At 41.3% G+C, this 18,602-nt stretch overlaps 1 protein-coding gene across 1 annotated transcript in view; it reads left to right on the top strand.

The window, feature by feature from the left end:
• The window catches only part of CNTNAP2 (contactin associated protein 2), a 1,606,913-nt gene that overhangs the window by 1,308,793 nt on the left and 279,518 nt on the right, over nt 1-18,602 (top strand). Inside the window, exon 14 of the mRNA XM_075921713.1 lies at nt 9,102-9,258. Within this exon, the coding sequence (XP_075777828.1) occupies nt 9,102-9,258 (157 nt within the window). The remainder of the gene's footprint in view (nt 1-9,101; nt 9,259-18,602) is intronic.

Below are 18,602 nucleotides of genomic sequence, written 5' to 3'. Positions count from 1 at the left end.
AGTGGAGTGCTAGTGTAGCGCCTATGAATGTTAGTTCAAACTAACGTCCGTTAGTTTGAACTAACATTGTAGTGTAGACATACCCTGGAATACCTTGTATGTATTTGATTGTGGTTTATATATTGGGACTTTTTTAAAAGATTGTTGTTCTATTTGTTCTAAAGTTAAAATTCTGGGACTATTTAGTGTACTATGAGGGATATTAAAGAGCTTTGAAGTTTTTGGAATACAGAATTATTTATTTTTGTCATGAAAGCTTTTAAACTTGAGCTAGAAAACTGGTGACCGTTATGCTGTCCCAACTAGTACTTCCATCCTCTTTAAAGGGCTCTAGTACCCAACCCATTCCCATCTCTCCTCCATCCACATACTCTCTATATACATCCTTAATGAGCAAGCTCCTCACTCTCCTTCTATTATTCTTGGGCCTAGTGCAAGATTTCCAATAATTCTCTCCTTTTCTAATTTAAATGTGTTGATAAAAAAGCATTGTTAGAAGCCAGATCAGTTTGTGAATATATGACTAATTCTTTCTCTCTCCTCATTCAAAGCAGGGGTGATAGTTCTCCAAAAGAAAAATTCTAACCACATTTCTGAGATCTATTTCAGTTTTTATTTAAATATTGTTTCCAACAGCTTTATTGTTTCCATATCACTCACAATTTTGTCTTGAAAATTACTTTTTCTCTCTTCTCTGTACTCTCATTTTATGCTTATCCCTTTGAAACATTTTGAATTACACTTATTTATTACAAGTACTGTGCTTTTTTGTTTTTGTTTTTCTGCGAATTTACTTGAGCTGAGATGGTTCTGAGATGACCCAATGAGTTTATAGTAAGCAGGAATTTACAGCACCTATAATTTGCTACCTTGCTAGGTGTAGTTGTAACTCTGGTAAATGTGTGATGTGTTCACTTTAGAAACAAGCAAACTGCAGCATGCAAGGAGGATATCTGACAGCTGCTTTTTCCCGCTAAATATCACCACTGAGACTGTGATCTCTAAGAAAAATAACAAGGCAGGTTTGGTTAGTACTGCTGCAGTTTGGAATGAGACTCTTGATGAGGGAGAAATCACTTACACTGTACTGTCTTTTCAGATGCTGGGCCAAAGAGTTAATCTTTCTGACAGCAAAATGAAGCTGTCAAGGAGACTTTTCCTCAGCTTCAGCTGGTCACCATTCCAATACAACAGTTCTCCCTGCTGGTTTTTTTATTTTGTTTTGTTTTGTGTTTGTTTGTTTGTTTGTTTGTTTGTTTGTTTGTTTGTTTGTTTGTTAAGGTTCTAATTCTGAAAGATGAATGGACCTTTTTTGGCTATGTTTGTCTGAATAGAGTCAAAGGACTCTTAAACATGGCAGATGTGGTCTTGTAAAAAAATACAGCAATCCATCTTTGTTTTTAAGTTAGTTGAGGAAACTAAGAGAAGTGTTATTTAACTCAGTGAAAAAGCCCTTAACTCAAATGTCTGATAACTAGTGTGACTTTTTGCATTTGCTGCTTCACTTCTTCATGATCTGCCATACAGACACAAACATATTTGCCTCATAAACATCCTCAGAAAAATAAGCAGGAACACTTTGCAGATGTTTGTTGTTCTTCAGTGGTCATCAAACTGATGGCTGACTCAACGTCATGTAGAGTTTTTATTCCTCAAGAACATGACCAGGTTGCTCTCTTCCCTGTCTTTACCATATAGTATCATATATAGACAGTAGGAATTAGGTCTAAATCAGTTCTCCCATTCTTTTGTGCACCAAGACCCAATGCCAGCCTTCCTGCCAGGGAAGGGGTAGTGGAAGGAGCTCTGTGAGAAGACTAGAGGAATATTTTCCTCCAAGACATGGAGTGGAAGTGGTCACAGTCATTGACCAGATCCCCAAAACTTGGTTCAAAGAGATGTACCAGAAGTCTCTTTGGAGCTAGGCTCCGGGTATCCTGACTCCCACTTCTACTACATAGTAAACTATACTAGCTCCTCTACTCCTCTTCACACACTTATATCACATTTATGTACATCAATACAGTTGTCATAAAAAAAACTAAGTGTCTGGGTGAGCTTATAAAAAGGATGCTCCAACCCAGTAATAGTATAGGAAAATAGAATTGATTAGATCTTCCCACCATGGGGAAAGAAAACAAAAATAAACAATCCTATGACAACAAAGGTAACCATAAATGACTTAAGGATCTTACCACATAATACTGTTAGGTTGATTGGCTAGCACTTAACCAAATGTCCCCAGTTAGCTTCATTTGCCTGAAATTTCTGTAAGGTGTTTTTATCCTGTGCCTCAAATTCTCATTTGTCAGCTTGCTTCATTTGCATCTCCAGCTGGGCTTGGCTTAAATCTGGCTCTTCTAGTCATTAGTGGTCTGGCTACCCTAAGTATTAGTTTTTGCATAGGGTCATGTATTTGTTATTAGTCTTTCTCATAGCTGGCCTAAAGGATAGAAAGCTGTAGTGATTAACAAACAAAGACAGAATCAAACGAATTTATTCCCCTTAATACTTCATATTGCATTCACTCATGCACTGAAAAAAAAAAAGACAGAAGATGAAAGAGAACTGAAATCTCAAAGGGGAAGAAAACAAGAAAAACGCATTACATTCTGCTAAGCAGACAAACCTATCCCAATGTCCCTTGTAAATCATTTGTAGATCATTATTTACCAAAGAACTGGAAATACTCAATAAATATAAACTTTTTTTTCCATTCCGTGAACTGGCATTTTTATGTCAAACTGCAAAAACAATCATTTAGCACCCATTTCTTCTCTTGGCTATAACAGGGTAAATCCAAATAACTCCATTGATTTTTGTCAATCATTTGAAATCACTGAAAATATCTAGGATTTGCACCTGTGCACATAAGAGCACAATCTTGTCTTTAAAAGAAGTATTTTCAGTGGTGATTGTTTTCCAACTGTGAGGCCAGTCAACAGCTGAATTTTCTTGTGCCACAACTCCCATGACATTAGGCAGGACAGCAGTCCTCCAAAGTGTCCCATCAGCATGCTTTTGTAATGCCAACAGGCAGGACTGAACCTGGGATCTCTGGAGCATCGTGTCTGAGCCTGTACCGCATGAGTTAGCTGGCTCTTAGCTAAGGTTTCAGTGCTATAAGATGGGACAGCCAGAATTTCCTGTGGAGTTGTAGCTATGCAATGGTCATCTCTATACACTCAAGTTCATGTACACTGAGTACAGGCCATGGCTAAAAACCAAAAGCTAGAAGATAAAATTACTGGACATTGTACTTGAGTTTTACACAAAGCCAGTAATATAATATGAAAGGTACCCTCAGAATGTTACAACACAATGGCAAAATTCTACCTTACACATGCTCATGCTTTAACTAAAAAGAATGCAATTCTCACATTCCCTTGCCCTCACACACAGACACACAGTTCTTACTTAATCCCCATGTTATCCTTTATATCAAAAGATGTAAGATGAAACTATTGGTTTCACTGAAGAAAATATGCTGTAATAGTTGCAAATATATAGAATCATGAAGATTTTAGGACATCTTTGAACTTAGCCTGCCCATAACAAAAATTAGGCATGTAGCATATCTCCTGTTTTTTATGCTATTTGGTTTACAAAGAATTGGACAAAAGAACAAGGAGTTAGTGTTGTATGGATTATGTGTCCATCAACTTAACAGTTGTTTGTTCCCTGGTACTTTATTACTGAAGGTTTTTACGGCGATCTGATAGCTGGAGCTATTCTGTAATGCTCTCACAGCAAACAACTGTTTCTGTTGTGTTTAAAGCGAAGGGACCCAGTTTAATTAATACATTCTCAGTTGTGTGTGGAGAATCAAGGAAGTTTAGTAATTAGAGATGGGCCCAACCTGCAAAGTTTTCAGTTGTGTTGGTTTGCAAAGGTGCTATGCCTTGACTTCAATTGAGCTTTGTGCTCAGCAGGTCTGAAAGTCAACTGCTGTGATTTTAAAGGCTAGCTAGGAGGAGTTCTACAAGGGAGCTGAGGCTGCAAGACTTTGGAACTCTTGCTCTGAGCAGGTTTCAACTTGTCTCACCCAGGAAACAGGTTATCGGTGAACAAATATTGGCTTATTTTGGGAAAGAAATTGGCAAGAGGCCATAGCGGATGGTAGTCAGGAGATGCACCAATGGCAGAGGAGAGAGGAGCAGATAGGGAGTGTTGTGTTGAGGCTTTTTGCAGTGTTCAATGAAAGCTTAATGAATTATCAATGTCGTAGAAGACAGGTCATTTAGGATGAGTTTGGTCATCAGTACTCTGAGGGTTAAGTTCTCAGTGAAAGTTGCTTAGTGCTCAGAGCTTCTGAATATCTGCTTGTGTTAGATAGGTACCTAAAATGGAGCTGAGATTTGCCTCAAATGCAGCCCCATTCCTGGGTTCTAATCACTTTTGAAACAATGGCCCTAAAATGTTAAAGATACTTATATTTTTATTAATCATTGGCATTTATAAATAATGGGTTCAATTAAATATTCAATATAAATTGTTCATGTAAAAGTCATATGTTATAACAATGAGAAGTCCTGTGGCACCTTACAGATTTATCGGAGCATAAGCTTTCATGGGCAAAGACCCACACCTCCATATCAGCTGCTAGAAGTGGGCCTCATCCTCCCTAACTGAATTGACCTCATTATCTCTAGCCTTACTCTTGATTGGAACTCCTTTCATATGCCTGTATATTTATACCTGCCTCTGGAATTTCCACTACATGCATCTGACAAAGAGGGCCTTTGCCCACGAAAGCTTATGCTCCAATAAATTTTAGTCTATAAGGTGCCATGGGACTTCTCATTGTTTATGCAGATTCAGATTAACATGGCTGTCATTCTGATATATGTTATAAGATTGTTCCACTATGTCAGAAATAAATATATTATTGACTATTCCAAGGTCTGTTCATACTACATTCAACTTGGTGGGAATGTTTTCATATTAAATGAAATGATTCACAAGTATATTTATTAGATGAGCTAAGAATGGCTTTTTTATGATACTCAAGATCTGTGGGACTAATTAGAGGCTTCTTCTATTTTCCTTGACTGAATCATTTGCTAGAGACGGTACACTGTCTCTAATAAAAAACGTTCATAAAAAGTTTTAAAAACCTGATATTATTAAGGGGGGGGGGGGGGGAAACCTCAAAAGTTTGATTTAAGAAAGCATTAAAATATTCAATTCATTTTCTCCAAAGTCCAGACAATGGGCCATTAGAGAGGCTGGGTTTAGCAGCATAACAAGCAAATATGCAGAAATTAACAGAGGCAGATCTGAATCTTAAAAAATCTGGTTCAAGCCTGGTGCTCCAGACAAATATTTATATCCATCCTTATGTAGAACTAGGTTTTTCCTTTTATTGTAGAGGTCAGTAGTGTTGCTACAATATGTAACTACCCCCTCTCCAGTGTAGTGGAAATTAATAAAGTGGAGTCAGAATGTAATGTAACTGTAAATGGCTTTTATATACTTAATATTTGAAGTGAGTTGGTGGTCAAATGGTACTCAGGATAATCCATTCTAGGAACCTCAGCCCAGCACCATAGCCCCGTTCCCAGGAAGCAACTATGCCTGGAGAATTGACTGTCATCACAGTTCAAGGGAGAGAATAAATTCTCTCGCTCCTTACACAGCACCCTGTCTCCTGAAGCTGCCTCTTCACAAAACCTGGCACAGCCCCAAAATGATGACAATAGACCATGTCTTCCTAAGAGTCAAAGCTTGCTCACACTCTTAAAAAACAATTTTTGAAGCTTTGAAGACTATGTAACAGTACCATCTAGTGATGCCTACTATATTTGATACTAGCAGATTTAGCTAGTATTGCCTGGGTCCTTCAGAGCAGGGGTCTCGTGGTGTAGAGGATGCAAGACTCTGGGCAGGGCCTTAGGGATATATGAATGGGAGGTGCAATAGTGAGGGCTGAGGGGTAAGGAGGGGCTCAGGGTGGGAGGTCCCTTCCAGCACAGCCCTATTCTCTCCTCCCCAGCCCCCGCACCCAGCTCGCAGGACACCTTTTCTCTTGCCCCACAGCCCCTCCTGGCTGCCAGGGACCTTTCTCTCCCTGCAATCCCCTAAGACTCCCCCAACCACAAGGGGCTCTTTTTTTGCCCCCATTCCCACCTGCCAGAGGCTCTTTTCTCTCCCCCGCTGCCCTCTCCTCCCCCCCTCCTTCCAATTACATTACTATCTTTAGCACATTAATAAGAGATTATAAAAAAAATCTGATATTTAGAATAATTTCCACTGATAACGGGATCATCCTTCTGTTTGGAGTTCACTAATGTTTGGAGTTCATTACAAATCTTTCCTTGTTCTTTCCCCCTTTCCTTCTATTTTTCCCTTTTGCTCTTTTCATCCTGTTGGTACATATAGTATATCAGATACATTTGTTGTACTACATTGAACCATTTATTTTCTTTTGTTTTAAATATTTGTATTTGTTTCTCATTTTCTGAACAAATTAAGTAATTTTCTTTCTTATTAGTATTCTAAATAGCCAGCTAGTTTCCTCTTGAAGTGCTTGATAATGAGGAGTGTGAGGTCTGCTGTATCTGAAAGGTATGAACAAGCAGAGCTCTGTTTCATTCACAGAACAGCTAATACTGAAACATTCACAATATGGTACTTAAACTACAAGCTGTCCTCAAATATGGAAAATTATTATATACCCTCCAAATGGCCAAATTGCTATGTGTGGATGCTGCATTAATTAAAATAATCCAAACATTAGCTGGTGGAAAATACATTTGCCTGTAAAATATCTCTGCTTAAATAAACCTTTTGAAAGCCAGAGCAATGTAACCTCATACCCTGGACAGTTTTATAGCAGCTTTGAAATGATGCTAGAATAGTCACATAACACATCCTTCTATAACCCCCAGCATTTTTAGTATCTTTCAATGATAATCAAGTCACAGAAGCTGAAATGACCAATTTAGACCCTAGAATGGAGTCAGTCTATTACCATATCTATTTCTGTTACTGTGAAGTTTGGAGCAGCCATGCTGTGTGGCATAATAACAGCCTTAAAGCCCTAAGTGACCACAACTTCGTTACATTACTGCATATTCAATTATGGTACTCTTGTATTATTGTTTAACAATTCAAAAGCAGTAAATAGAATGATTTTATTTTAGGAGGGATTTTATTTAGTTGCTTTCCTGTCACAGAAGTTAGTCCTCTCTGGAAACTGGTGGAGGATAGAAGATTTACAATGTGGAGGATGGAATTAGATTGTCAGCTGAATATTTTTAGGGTTATGGATGCAGTTTCAGATGGTAAATGTGTGTGTGTAAAGCACAAAAATTTAATGATTAAAACATTTCAGTTTTATTACGAAGAAAAAACTGCATGAAACATTAAGGAGGATTTTACTTTTGAAAAGCTTAATAAGTAAAATGTGGATGTGGCCTCATTTCATTTAAATTGAAAATATCATTTACAGCACATTACTAGGAGGAATTTTTCTTGTGCAGAAGTTATGTAAAACCAAGTTCTATAGTACTGCTGTAGCTTGGATAAAACCAATGAATGGAACTCACTGAAGTCCATAGAATTGTTCACATGCTTTGAAGCCCACACTTAAGTGTTTTGGTTAACTAGAATCTTAACCAGGGCCATCTCTGTTCAGAATAAATTTCAGTTCAGAGTAGAATAAAAGTCTCTTGATATGAGAATAACAGGGTCAGTTTGTCTAACAATATTATGTGAAAATATACAGTAATATAGGAAAATGTAAGGTGACAGCAGGGGTGGGCAATAATTTTAGAAGGGGGGCCACTTCACAATTTTTTGAAGTGGCCCTGAGTCATCCCAGAAGCAGTGGGGCCTTGGGCAGAAGGGGTGGGGCCAGGACACTTCCATGCTCCCCTGCCCACAGACCCCGATTGGCCAATTCTGAACAGCTAGCAGTTCCCTATTGACACTGCACACTCCTGGCCTCAGGAGGAGACAATGCACAGCGCCTTCTCCCAGGCCAACCAGGGCCTGGTGGCAGGGATCACACACAATCTCTTGCTTCCTTCCCCTCCTCTTCCTCCCCCCCCCCCCCACTCTGCAAGCAGCGCACAGCATTTAGAGTGGACCGCCAGCTGTTCTGAACAGCTGACAGTTCGCTCTAAGCGCTGCATGTCCCTTGCAGGGTGAGAGGAGACTTCAAGCACTCCTCCACCCCCAGACCCTGATTGGCGAGGGGGTGGGGGAAACACATGAAGTCTCTTGCCCTTTGCCCCTGCTCTGCAATGGGGTGTGCAGTGCCTAGAGGGAACTGCCAGCTGTTTTGAACAGCTGGTGGCTCACTCTAGGCACCGCGCACCGTCGGTGTGAAGAGGAGACTTTGCATTCTTCTCCATCCCCAGGTCTTGATTGGCTGGAGGGCGTACACAGGCCAGATCAACCCACTTGGCGGGCTGGATCCAGCCCACAGAGACTCTCTTGCCCACCCTGGGTTACAGACTTTATGCCAAGTAGGGTAAATATACACAGGACGGGGCATGTTCAGTTGAAAAGCTGCAGGGTGTTTGCATCTCCTTGCAAAGACTTCTTTACTTAATTTGTATCTTACAGGAGTCCAGTAACATCTATTTAAAATTGAGTTTTGACTAAATGGTCACTAGTGAATGGTGTAGCTGTTTATTTTCCAATGAAACAAATTAATTTCCAGAGAGGTATCTTTTACAAAACAAAACAAAACCAACTACCTATTCTCTTACAGTAGCTGCAGCCTAGAGATTGTATCATCTATCTAATGCATAAGAAGTGGAATTTGAGATTGATGTGAACCCTTCGAGCCTGTTTAACTATTCTTAGTGCATACAATAAAAACAGAGCACAAATAGCAAAAAGCAAATTAGATTTTGAAAGTTTCCTATTATATTATACAGGGTAGTATCGACACAGAAATAAATGTGACTATAGTGTGACAGTGTCCTTTACATTGCAGTGGAATATCTATTCATTTAGAATGGATGTGCTGCTTCCCAGCTGTGTGTTATTAGCACCACTTACATGTTAGACAGTTCTATCCAGCTGTGTGGCACTGTGGACCTTCTGTCACCTTTGATGCATCTAATCCTCCAGTCTTTTCTTTGCAGATGGGAATCCGTATACCTGGTGGGTTGGAAAAGCCAATGAGAAGCACTACTATTGGGGTGGCTCTGGACCTGGCATTCAGAAGTGTGCCTGTGGCATTGAACGCAATTGTACTGATCCCAAATACTACTGCAACTGCGATGCTGATTCTAAACAATGGTAAGTGAGTTGTTAAAAATATTACCAAAATTCTGGCTAGTCATTGTTTTATGTACTTCCCACATATTTCTTAAATGTTTTTTGTGAATTCTGAGGACTTGTCCATACTACTGCATGTTGTCAACCTAAGTTACGCAACTTCATCTAGATGTATACTATAACTGAAGTTGACATACTTACTTCTGCTTACCAAGGTATCTTCACCTTAGTAAGTCAACAGCTGATGTTCTCCCGTTGACTCCACTTATTCTTCTGGTTTTGGTGGAGTTCTGGAGTCCTTGGAAAGGTGCTTGGTGGTCAATTTATCACATCTATACTATACTAGATGGGATAAATTGACCCCCACTAGACGAATTGCTGCCCATCAATCCAGCTCATAATGAAGACATGACCTGCTACTCTTAAAATTGCTTCATTTTGTTAACTCATGCTTTAATATGCTGGACATAAATAGCTTCAAGTCACTTCAAGGCTGCTTCCCTACTACAGGTACTTGGTTTTTTCCTAACAATTTGTCCCTGTCAGTCAGAAGGAGACCTAGGATGGCTTCTTCTATAGTTAGAGTCTTTATTTTATGCATCATAAAGTTCTGTAATTTAGGAAACTTTTATGATGTACATTTGGCTGTATTTGTTATCCAATGGCCATGTGGTTAATGACACACTGAGATTCCACATGATATGGTAACACAATGCAATGCAAGGAGGAGAATTGCCAACCTCTCTTAATAACTTTTATATTTATTGGCATTTCCGTGAGGGTTTTTTAATATATATATGTGTCTGTAAAATATAAATGCAGATCATTGTGTGATCATCAGTATTCCATATCTTACTTATTAGTATGGCTACAATTATGTCATGGAGGTCACAGAATCATAGATTATATGACTTCCAGTGACCTCTGCAATATTTTCTGTCCTGCGGATGGAGCTGTCAACAGGTAGCCCTGCAGTTCTCAGCCGTTGCTGGAGCTGGGCCCAGAGCAACTCCTAGCCTGGGGTGGGCAATCATTTTTGACCGGGAGCCACTTCAGATTTGCATGGTGCATGGTGCTTAGAGTCAACCGGTGTTGACTCTAAGCACTGCGTGCTCCCCCATTCCTAGACCCTGATTGGCCTGGGGGTAGGGGAGTGGCAGAACTTCCATGGGCCAGATCAGCCTGCTTGGTGGGCCAGATCAGGCCTGCAAAGGCCCTTTTGCCCACCCCTGTCCTAGCCACTGAGCAGCAGATGGACCCTGGAGCTCCCAAAAGCCATGGACAACAGGAACCCTCTCCCCTGCAGGTGCTCAGCTGGTCTCTGAGGCAGAGCAGCTGTGGAGCTTTCTGTAGCTGGGAAGGGTGCCTGGAAGGGGGGCTGATCTCCCCCTGAGAACAGCCATGTGGGGAAGAGGAATTTCTGTCCTTCCCCAGCTTGGTGGCATAATTGCTGGAGCTTAGTAAATGGTAGGAGCCCCTAGCTAGGGAACCCCCATCTCTCCCATAACTAGATTTCACAGGAGAGCTCTGATTTCAAGGTCCTTGGTGTGTATTTCATGCCTATGAACTTGATAGGGCCCTGTGTGTAGTGCTAAGAGAACACATCAGAATTCTGTAGTGAATAATTGTTCCTCTGTAGGAAGAACAATTGTAGGGAAAGTCCTCCTTAGCTTCAGTATATATTATTATTTAGAAAAACAACATGTGTTTCCCTAACCTTGTACTGGAAGCAGCTAAACTGTTTTTATTGACTCTTTCAAATAGGAAGAGTTGGAAGTAACATTTGACATAACACGTTTTAATTCAATCTGTTTTCAGATTTTTTCAAACCTCTTCCCATTGTTATGTTTTTATAGTGATACTTCACCATTTAGGAAGCATGAATCTAACCTAAGGAACTTTTTCCTCTGTTTTTATTTATAGTTAAGGAGCTTTGTTGAGTATAATTGCTTTTCTTTTTTCATGTATTGGAATATTCAGTGATCAATAAGATTCTTACTTTTATTAGCATATTTTACATTGTTAGCCACTTGTTGATATTTGAATCAGTAGTTTAATTTAGTAATTTATCAGACTATTCATGAATGGTGCTAACAGAACAGATCAGAGTTCTATAGTGAGTAATTGTTCCTCTGTAGGAAAAACAATTGTTGGGAAACTCCCCTTTAGCTTCAGAATATATTATCATTAGCAAAACAACATGTGTTTCCCTAGCTTTGTTCTGGAAGTAGCTTAACTGTTTTGATGTGACACGACATCAGGGTTAAATATAAGGAATGAAGTATAAAAATACATTTTGGAAATGATAGAGGAATATTTGTAGAATATGCAAGAATAATATTTTCGAATGGGGAAAATCAAAGGAAAACTGTTACATAGCAAGCTTAGGAAATGCTAGGATAATATGGTGTGAGGCATGTTATAGGATGAGCAATAGAGCACTACTGAGATAAAGAAAGAGAAGTCAATACGAGACAGAGATAGTAGTCAGACATGATGCAGAGCTGAGGAGATAGAGAGGAGGGAAGAGAAATAACAAGTCATGCAGGAGACGCTGACTGGAACATCAGCTACATATTTCAATGTAGTAGCAGAGCTATAGTAATGACACAAGAAAGATATTGTCATAATAAGGAAAATGATGGAATTTCGGACATCTGTGCTTTTTCTTTGCTTGAGGCAATGACAGTGTGTCCATGTATAGCAGTTTCCATGTACTGTATGGTATATTAACTAATGTATCATTTGCTTTGATGGAAATGTGCAGGGAAAATAACTGACTAGTGGCCCTCACTTGTTCCCTCCTTTCCTCATCTCCAGTGAGAGTTGGAGTTTTTGGCATACAGTAATTCCTCATTTAACACGTGCTTGCTTAACACGTTTTCACGATAGCATGATTTTTTTTACACAACCGTCCTTGGAATAACACGATTTCCCCAGCCAGTCCATTGCCGGCGGCTGTGCAGGGCTTCTCCCACCTCCCTGCAAAGCGGCGGAGAGTTCACCACTTGCCGCGCCATTCCCTGCTGACTCTCCCTCGCCTGACGCCTTCCCTCCTCTCCTCTACCCCCACTTGCAAGCTGGCAGCTGGGTATCCCCAGCTGGCCTGTTGCCAGCAGCTGTGCGGGCCTTCCTCCACCTCCCTGCAAAGCAGCGGAGGGTTTGCCGTGCCGTTCCCCAGCAACCCCGCTTCACTGAACTCAGTGCAGATTCTGGCAGACCCATCACAGGGGCATACTCCCAACCCAATCTCCCTCCCCTGTCCTCCCGTTCCCTTCCCCAGAGCCAAACCCTTCCCCTCCCTGCTGTAAATCAGTCTCCTTTCTCCCCCAACCTTATGTCCCGGTCCCAATGGACACCACCACTTGAAACACAACCCCCAACTTTTCCATTATTTTCAATGGAAAAATTGGCTCCACACAACACGTTTTCACTTAGCACAATCATTTTCTGAAACCTATCTATAGTGTTAAATGAGGAATTACTGTATTTCAGAAGGGAGCTCCCACGAAATATGCCATGGATTGGTTTTTGTTCATTTTGGGTGGTGGGTTTTGTTCATTTTGTTTCCTATATGTAACAAATTATATTTACTTATTGCCATAGCCAAAAAACAGAGACAATGCCATTTGACAAGCAAGCTGCACTTTACTGGAAGCAGTTACAGTTATTCTATGCTATGGGAACTATTCCAAGTACCTATTACTGCGGAATCATGCTGGGCAATCAGAAGCAGGGATGAAGTTTCTGGAGGTGAGATTTGAGCCAGTGTCCTCTAGACTGTTTTAGGCACATCTCTTGGTGCCATCTAATTAATGCCAAAGTCAAAACATTTGCTTTTCAGAAGTATTTTTGAGCCTCTGAGATGAGGCTCGGGGTGAGTGCTCTCCAACCAGGGTGATTTAGTAGTATCATGAGACCAACCCAACCTCCCATTCAATGTAGCGGTGACAGAATGGTATCGGGGTCCCCCAGTGCATCATTGCTCCACTCTCGGCTTCAGGCAGCAAAGCAGTTTCCTCAGCTGGGACTTTCCTATCTCGATGTCTGCAGCAACAATTTTATTGCTGTCTCTACTGCGGAGCTTCCTAGGTGATGCTGGGCAAGTTACCTCAACCAAACTTGTTCCAAGAGGTCAATAAGCATGTGTTCTTCCTTTTCTGGATGCCCAATGTAAGACATGGGGGATCTGATTCAAAGTCTCTCAGTTATGTATGCAGTCAATGGGAATTTTGCTTTGAACATATAATCTGTTATATGATGCTAAGCACTCTGAAAAATTAGCTCCTAGGTGTCTCAACTGGACATCCAACATGAGTAGACACTTTTTACCTTAATTTCTCTGTTCCCAAATTGTAAAATGGGCACATCACCTTCTAACCTTACACGGGTGTTGTGAAAATAAATTAATTCATGTGTGTGAAGCATTCATGAATTAATTTATCATAGTGATGAGCATCATAGAATAGCCCATGAGGAAGTTAAGTATTCTGTATTCAGAGCAGGAGTTGAATAGTATACAGTAAATAAGGTCTCTTAATAATGAAGTTTAAACAACATATTCAGTAGCTGTTTACTGAAGGAACATAATCCATCCTGTGCACTGAATTGGGCAAAGGTCCTGGGAGGGGCATTGGAGTATGTAACGATGCAATTAAAGACTGTATCATAGAACATATATAAAAGTGGGCTAAACTGAGGTTACTCAGTCACTGACGTGTAGGTGCTTAACTTTGAAAACTTAATATTCTTTTTAATGTAGTAATTTTTGTGTAATATTAAATAGTGTGGGGTCTTTGATGTGCCATACTTTCTGTACAGAGACATTCAACAGATGTGTGCAGTGCCCTATATATGAACTAGACAAGATACCTGTCATCTGTCTAATCACACAAACACTAACACCTTTCCCACCCCTTATCCAAGGCCTGCCTCCATTGACTCCATCCCCTCTCCCTCTGGTGCTGGCTGTCCCCCATCCTCAGTTACTTTTGCTGGGATGGAGCAAGGAATTGGGGCGCAAGCTCTAGGCTGAGCCTGGAGCAGGAGTTTGGGGTGCAGGCTCTGGGAGGGAGTTTGGGTTCAGGGAGGGGCTCAGGGCTGGAGCAGAAGTTTTGGGTTGAAGAGGGGGTGAGGAATGTAGGAATGAGTGCAGGGTGCTGAATCCAGTTGTGGGCTGAGGGTTGGGACAGGGAGTTGGGATATGGGAAAGAGTTCAGGGTGCTGGCTCTGGAAAGGGGCTCAGAGCTGGGGCTGAGGGTTATGGTGTAGGAGGGTGTGTGGGATACAGGCTCCAGGATGGGGCTCAGGGCTGGGGTTGAGGATGGCACTTGATTCAGGAGACTCTTGGTGTCGTGGTGAGGCTAACACCGGCTCCCTGCAAACCTTGACTCTGAGTGGCTTCTAGAAGCAGCCCGCACATCCCTTTGGCCCTTAGGGTTAGGGAACCGGTGGCTTCACTCACTGTCCCTGCCCACAGGCACCACACCTGCAGCCCCCATTGGTTGTGGTTCCTGGCCAATGGGAGCTGTGGAATCAGTGCTTGTGGTGGGGACAGTATGTAGAGACCTACTGCTCCTCCCGCTTCCACCTAGGGGAAACAGGACTGTGGTAGGCCTAACAAGCAGGGAGCCTGTCTTATCTCCACTATGCTGCCAGACTTTTTGCATCTGAAAATCTCCCAGATTGGCCAGGAGTTTAACCCCAATTCTGAGAGACTCTGGACAAAACCGGTACAGTTGGCAACCTTAGTCATAGCCTTGATGCCATCTAAACCTGGATGGCTTCTGTATTAATGATTTTAAAAGCCCTAAAAACTAGCTTATTAAGTAAGAGTAGGAGACATGATCAACGTAAATGAACTGAAGACTTCAGAAGATGTAAAATAGGACATAAAGTTCCAATAAAGTTATCTGAGTGGCTATATGGATGTAATGGGGCCTGACTAACCTAAATAAATAATTAGGATTAGTCATAAAGCTGTAATGATGTATAGACTTATAGACTTTAACGTCAGAAGGCAGCATCTTGATCATCCGCTGTAGTGAGCTGGATAACTCTTCACAAGATTACTTAAAACACAGGAAGCCAGAGCTCTGCCACTGAAAAGGCCCTATGGAAGCCAGCTGAGCAAGCTCAGGCTTGAAGGGCTAATGGAAGCAGCTGTGGGCCTCATTAGGCAGAGGGCTAGATAAGGCAGCCAGGGGGGAAGTGAAAGGGGAGGAGCCAAGGTGTGGCAGAGTGTGCACCCAAGCCAGAAGGAGAGGCTGGCTGAGTTGTTAGCCACTAGACAACCAAAGCTCTGTAAATAGAAGGTGGTGGGAAATTGGCACTGACAATAAAAGGCAGGGGTGACTGCACTAGAATGGGTCTCTGGTTGATTTGTGGACAAAGAAGGTGTCCCAGCGCAAGGGGCCTGAGTGAGGACCTTGCTACAGCATGAAATTAAAGAATGATTCTCTGTAGATTGTAAACTTAGGTAAATTGTAGACTCCCTGGGGTTTTAAAAAGCACTCTGAGTGAATGTGGTGCATGTTTATATTTTATTCCCTATTTTGCAGCTTCTGTTTGCACATCCTTGTTTAAGACATAGTATGGTGACCTCACAAAAAGTGCCATCAAAGCAACAGAAAGGAGCTAATCTTGCACCCACATGCATACATGCAGAGTCTCAGTCTTTGAGATAGTATGATAAGCTTGTTCACAGAGGCCAGAAAAAGCATTATTCAGCCACTCAAAGGAATACAAATGAACAAGTGCTGTCCAGATCTTCTGCTCTGCACAGGCTGGAGTGGACGTGCATGCCTCTAACAGCTCCTCTCCTGCTTTAGCCAGCCCTACAACCACCACTTCTTCCATGTACATTGGTTCTTCCCGTCAGACATGCAGCGCTTGCCAGATTTTTTCTCATCTTTCCTGCCCTCTGAGTGGAGCAGAAAAGAGAGTAAAGAAGAGAGTGGATAGTTTGGCTGTGCATTTTGCACATATATAATTGTGCTCAATGGTAGTCCCTTATGATGTATGGCTATAACAATGATTCATAGCTAGGCTGGTGACATTCAGTTTTTATTTTATGATTTTGACAGATAACTTTAGTTTATTTTAAGCATTTTTTCTGAATATCGCTTGAAATTTGCAAAGGTGTGGAACATTATTGGAGAGAAGTGTCAGACAAAAATGGCAATGAAAATAGATGCAGACTCAAAGGTAAAGTTTCTAACACTTAAAACACAAATTTTCCACCTCATATGTTAAAATATACAAAATAAATATCCGTAGGTCAAATACAGTTCTCAAATAACATTTTTCTTGCTTTGCCTATCTGTAAAACAGTTATTAGTGACAGAAATATATTTTCATCACTGTGTGTTTTGTGAAATCAACATTGATTTACTGAAAAAAATCTAATCTTTCCAAGAACGATCATTGCATACCAGCAGCATGGCACAAGGATTGTGTCTTCATATGTGTTTGTGCAGTGCCTAGCACAATGGTCTCAATATTGACTGAGATCTCTGAATGCAGCAGTAGTGCAAATATTAAGTAATAAGAGTGATAGTCCTGCACAAGGAAAGAAAAACAGACACAGAGAGAGGATAGGGTTGCAAGTGCTTCACCTTTAGCTTTAATTAAGTTAACATTGATCTCAGCAAAGTACCTATTTTCATGCCTGCTGTGAAATTATGCTTTATATAAGTGAACCAGATTACATGAAAAGGGTTTGGCTTGCTTAGTCTAACAAAGGTCACTCATTGAAGAGCACATTGTCAATGCGTAATGATAAGATTGAGCCTCAGTCTCAGGAGGATAAACAGTCTATCCACCCCGTAAATTCATTTGCCAGTGTTGTCTGCATTAGGCGCTTCCTTAGGCAACTGCTAGACAGAGCTCTCCTAGATTGCATATTATTAGATACTGTATATTGCACAACATTTCTCATACTCACAGAGATTAGGTCCATCAATACTTATACGGAATACAGAATGGGTAGGAATGGTGGCCCTTGCCTCTGTTTGTCAGGGGCTGGGAATGGATGACAGGCGAGGGATCATGTGATGATTACCTATTCTGTTCACTCCCTGTAGGGCATCTGGCGTTGGCCACTGTTGGAAGACAGGATACTGGGCTAGACCATTCTTATGTTCTAAATGCTGTTATTATTCATATAGTATCATGTCATTGCAGAGATGGACAAGCTGTACTAAACCAGTAACTAAGTACTGAGCTAAGAAGCTACTAGGAGGGTCAGTTTGCTGGTTTTGAATATCAGCCATCATCACATTATACAGGAGACCATAGGAGTTAGTGCAGCGCAATACAAACAGAACAAGAACAGTGTGTAGTACAGTCATTACAGACTGGTATAGAATGGATAGGGTTGATGGGCATTGATTGGGTTGCTTTTTGGTGAAAAGTGTCTGGAGGTCCTGAGGAAAATGAGAGTAGCAACCAAGAGAAATTAAAGCCATGATTGGAGGAGTGCAGGCAATATCTGTGAGAAAAGGGGTAGCTGCCAAACTAACAGTGGATCAGACAAATGTCAGTATTGGAAAACAAATGAAAGAAAGTAACACTGGGATGTCACTGCAGCAAAAGTAAATTGTTGATGAAGCAATTCAGGACCACTTTATCATCAGTGCTCTTGACTCTGGGAATAAATCAAGTGGCTGCAGGCAGCCTAATTTTCTTGTTGGGTCTCAGCCACGCTTTGGAAAAGTTCCATCCTCCAGTGTCTCTGAAAAATTGTCTTTTATTTTTATAAAATATTCGACAGAGCACTCTACAGCATACAGCATTCCCTTAGCAACATTCATGATTTCTACTAACCTTTTAGATAAGAGCATGGAAGAAAGTTTCAGCAGATATAAAAATCACTAAAGCTTACACATGGGCTACGTCTACACTGGCCCCTTTTCCGGAAGGGGCATGTTAATTTCACCTATCATAGTAGGGAAATCCGCGGGGTATTTAAATATCCCCCGCGGCATTTAAATAAAAATGTCCGCCGCTTTTTTCCGGCTTTTAAAAAAGCCGGAAAAGAGCGTCTACACTGGCCCCGATCCTCCGGAAAAAGTGCCCTTTTCTGGAGGCTCTTATTCCCTCTTTGAAGTAGGAATAAGAGCCTCCGGAAAAGGGCGCTTTTTCCGGAGGATCGGGGCCAGTGTAGACGCTCTTTTCCGGCTTTTTTAAAAGCCGGAAAAAAGCGGCGGACATTTTTATTTAATTGCCGCGGGGGATATTTAAATCCCCCGCGGATTTCCCTACGACGACTCATGAAATTTACATGCCCCTTCCGGAAAAGGGGCCAGTGTAGACGAGCCCATGATGTGTTAGTGATTGGAATAGGGACTGGGTGCTGGGATTCG

The sequence above is a fragment of the Pelodiscus sinensis genome, chromosome 2 (genome assembly GCF_049634645.1).
Source record: "Pelodiscus sinensis isolate JC-2024 chromosome 2, ASM4963464v1, whole genome shotgun sequence".
Lineage (NCBI taxonomy): Eukaryota > Metazoa > Chordata > Testudines > Trionychidae > Pelodiscus > Pelodiscus sinensis.
This window is presented reverse-complemented; position numbering and strand designations above follow the sequence as displayed.